This window comes from Palaemon carinicauda, chromosome 4 (genome assembly GCF_036898095.1).
Source record: "Palaemon carinicauda isolate YSFRI2023 chromosome 4, ASM3689809v2, whole genome shotgun sequence".
Classification (NCBI taxonomy): Eukaryota; Metazoa; Arthropoda; class Malacostraca; order Decapoda; family Palaemonidae; genus Palaemon; species Palaemon carinicauda.
In genome coordinates, this window is record NC_090728.1 from 38,985,308 (window position 1) to 38,986,564 (window position 1,257).

Here is a 1,257-nt window from a genome sequence, read left to right on the forward strand (position 1 = left end):
AAGTAGTCCTGATTATGCTTTAGAATTTCATGGTCATAAAGTTATCATTATTTTTAAAAGCACTTCTCCCTTGCTTACATCTGAAGATGGCATGAACACGAAAAGGGAAGAATTGCCAGTCCTAAGTTCTTCAAAGCAAGACAGACACAAGAATGGTCCTCTATGCCCAGTATACTTCTTCTTCGACTAGAGCTTTTCCCGCTATGCAGGGTCGCTTTTTCTTGAAAGCCGTTTCCAATTTCTTCTGTCTCCGATGTCCTCCACTGAGTGATCTTTCTCTTCCATATCTGCTGTTACACACTCCAACCACCTTCTCATTGGTCTCCTCCTCCTCCTCCTCCTACCTGGAACATCCATCTCCAACAACCTCCTCCCAACATACTTCTGGTTTCTCCTCATTATGTGCCCAAACCAGTAGAGCCTCTTTTCTCGGATTTTCTTTGACATCTCTGTAACCCTAGTTGTTCCCCTTATCAAGTCATTTCTAACCTTATCCAGTCTCGTGATCCCAGCCATCCATCTTAGCATTCTCATCTCTGCAACATCCATTTTCTTCTCAAAGATCTTTTTCATGGGTCAGGTGTCTGCACCATATGTCATGGCAGGTCTCAATACAGTTTTATGTACCTTTCCCATTAACTTTACGTTTATCCTTCGATCACACAACACTCCCGACACTCTTTTCAATTTTTCCATCCAGCTTGAATTCTACTGTTCACTTGAGTTATTTTCTTCTTTAGATGAACTTTGCCAACACACTGAATATCACTGTCCTATTTGATATAAAAGTTGAATCGAGAGCCATCTGTTTTTACAAGTAGTGAATTTCGTGGCAAGGGCAAACTTGTTCCATTCAAGAAAATGTTGAAAAACCTAATAAGCTTGTCATATGTTCAGTACACTTCGCGATGATTGAAATGTACTAGATGACCTTCCAAAAGATTTTGAAAAATCTATGTGTGTCATATAAGGCCCAAAAACTGTTGTTGGAAAAGTTGACATGCTCAATCTTCATTGCATTTATTAGTACTGCACTAAACAAGGGAAGTCTTTTCCATACAACATAGCTGTGTCATCTCTGCCGATATATGGAAAAGGTCTGATCAACCATATTAGAAGATCATATTGTCAGACAACCCTGTGGAAGAGTGAGGTTTGCTTCACCAATATTTCCATCACTAATTCCGGGTCACGGATGGTTCATAAAAGAGAAGGTACTCAAGCCTCTCTGGTATAGTGATAGCCAACCACATAATC

General features: G+C 40.1%; 1 protein-coding gene across 1 annotated transcript; it reads right to left on the reverse strand.

The window, feature by feature from the left end:
- Positions 1 to 201: 201 nt before the first annotated feature.
- Positions 202 to 573, reverse strand: LOC137639380 (uncharacterized). The gene has a single exon (XM_068371655.1). The coding sequence runs from the start codon at positions 571 to 573 to the stop codon at positions 202 to 204; it is 372 nt and encodes a 123-aa protein (XP_068227756.1).
- Between the last annotated feature and the right edge of the window lie 684 nt (positions 574 to 1,257).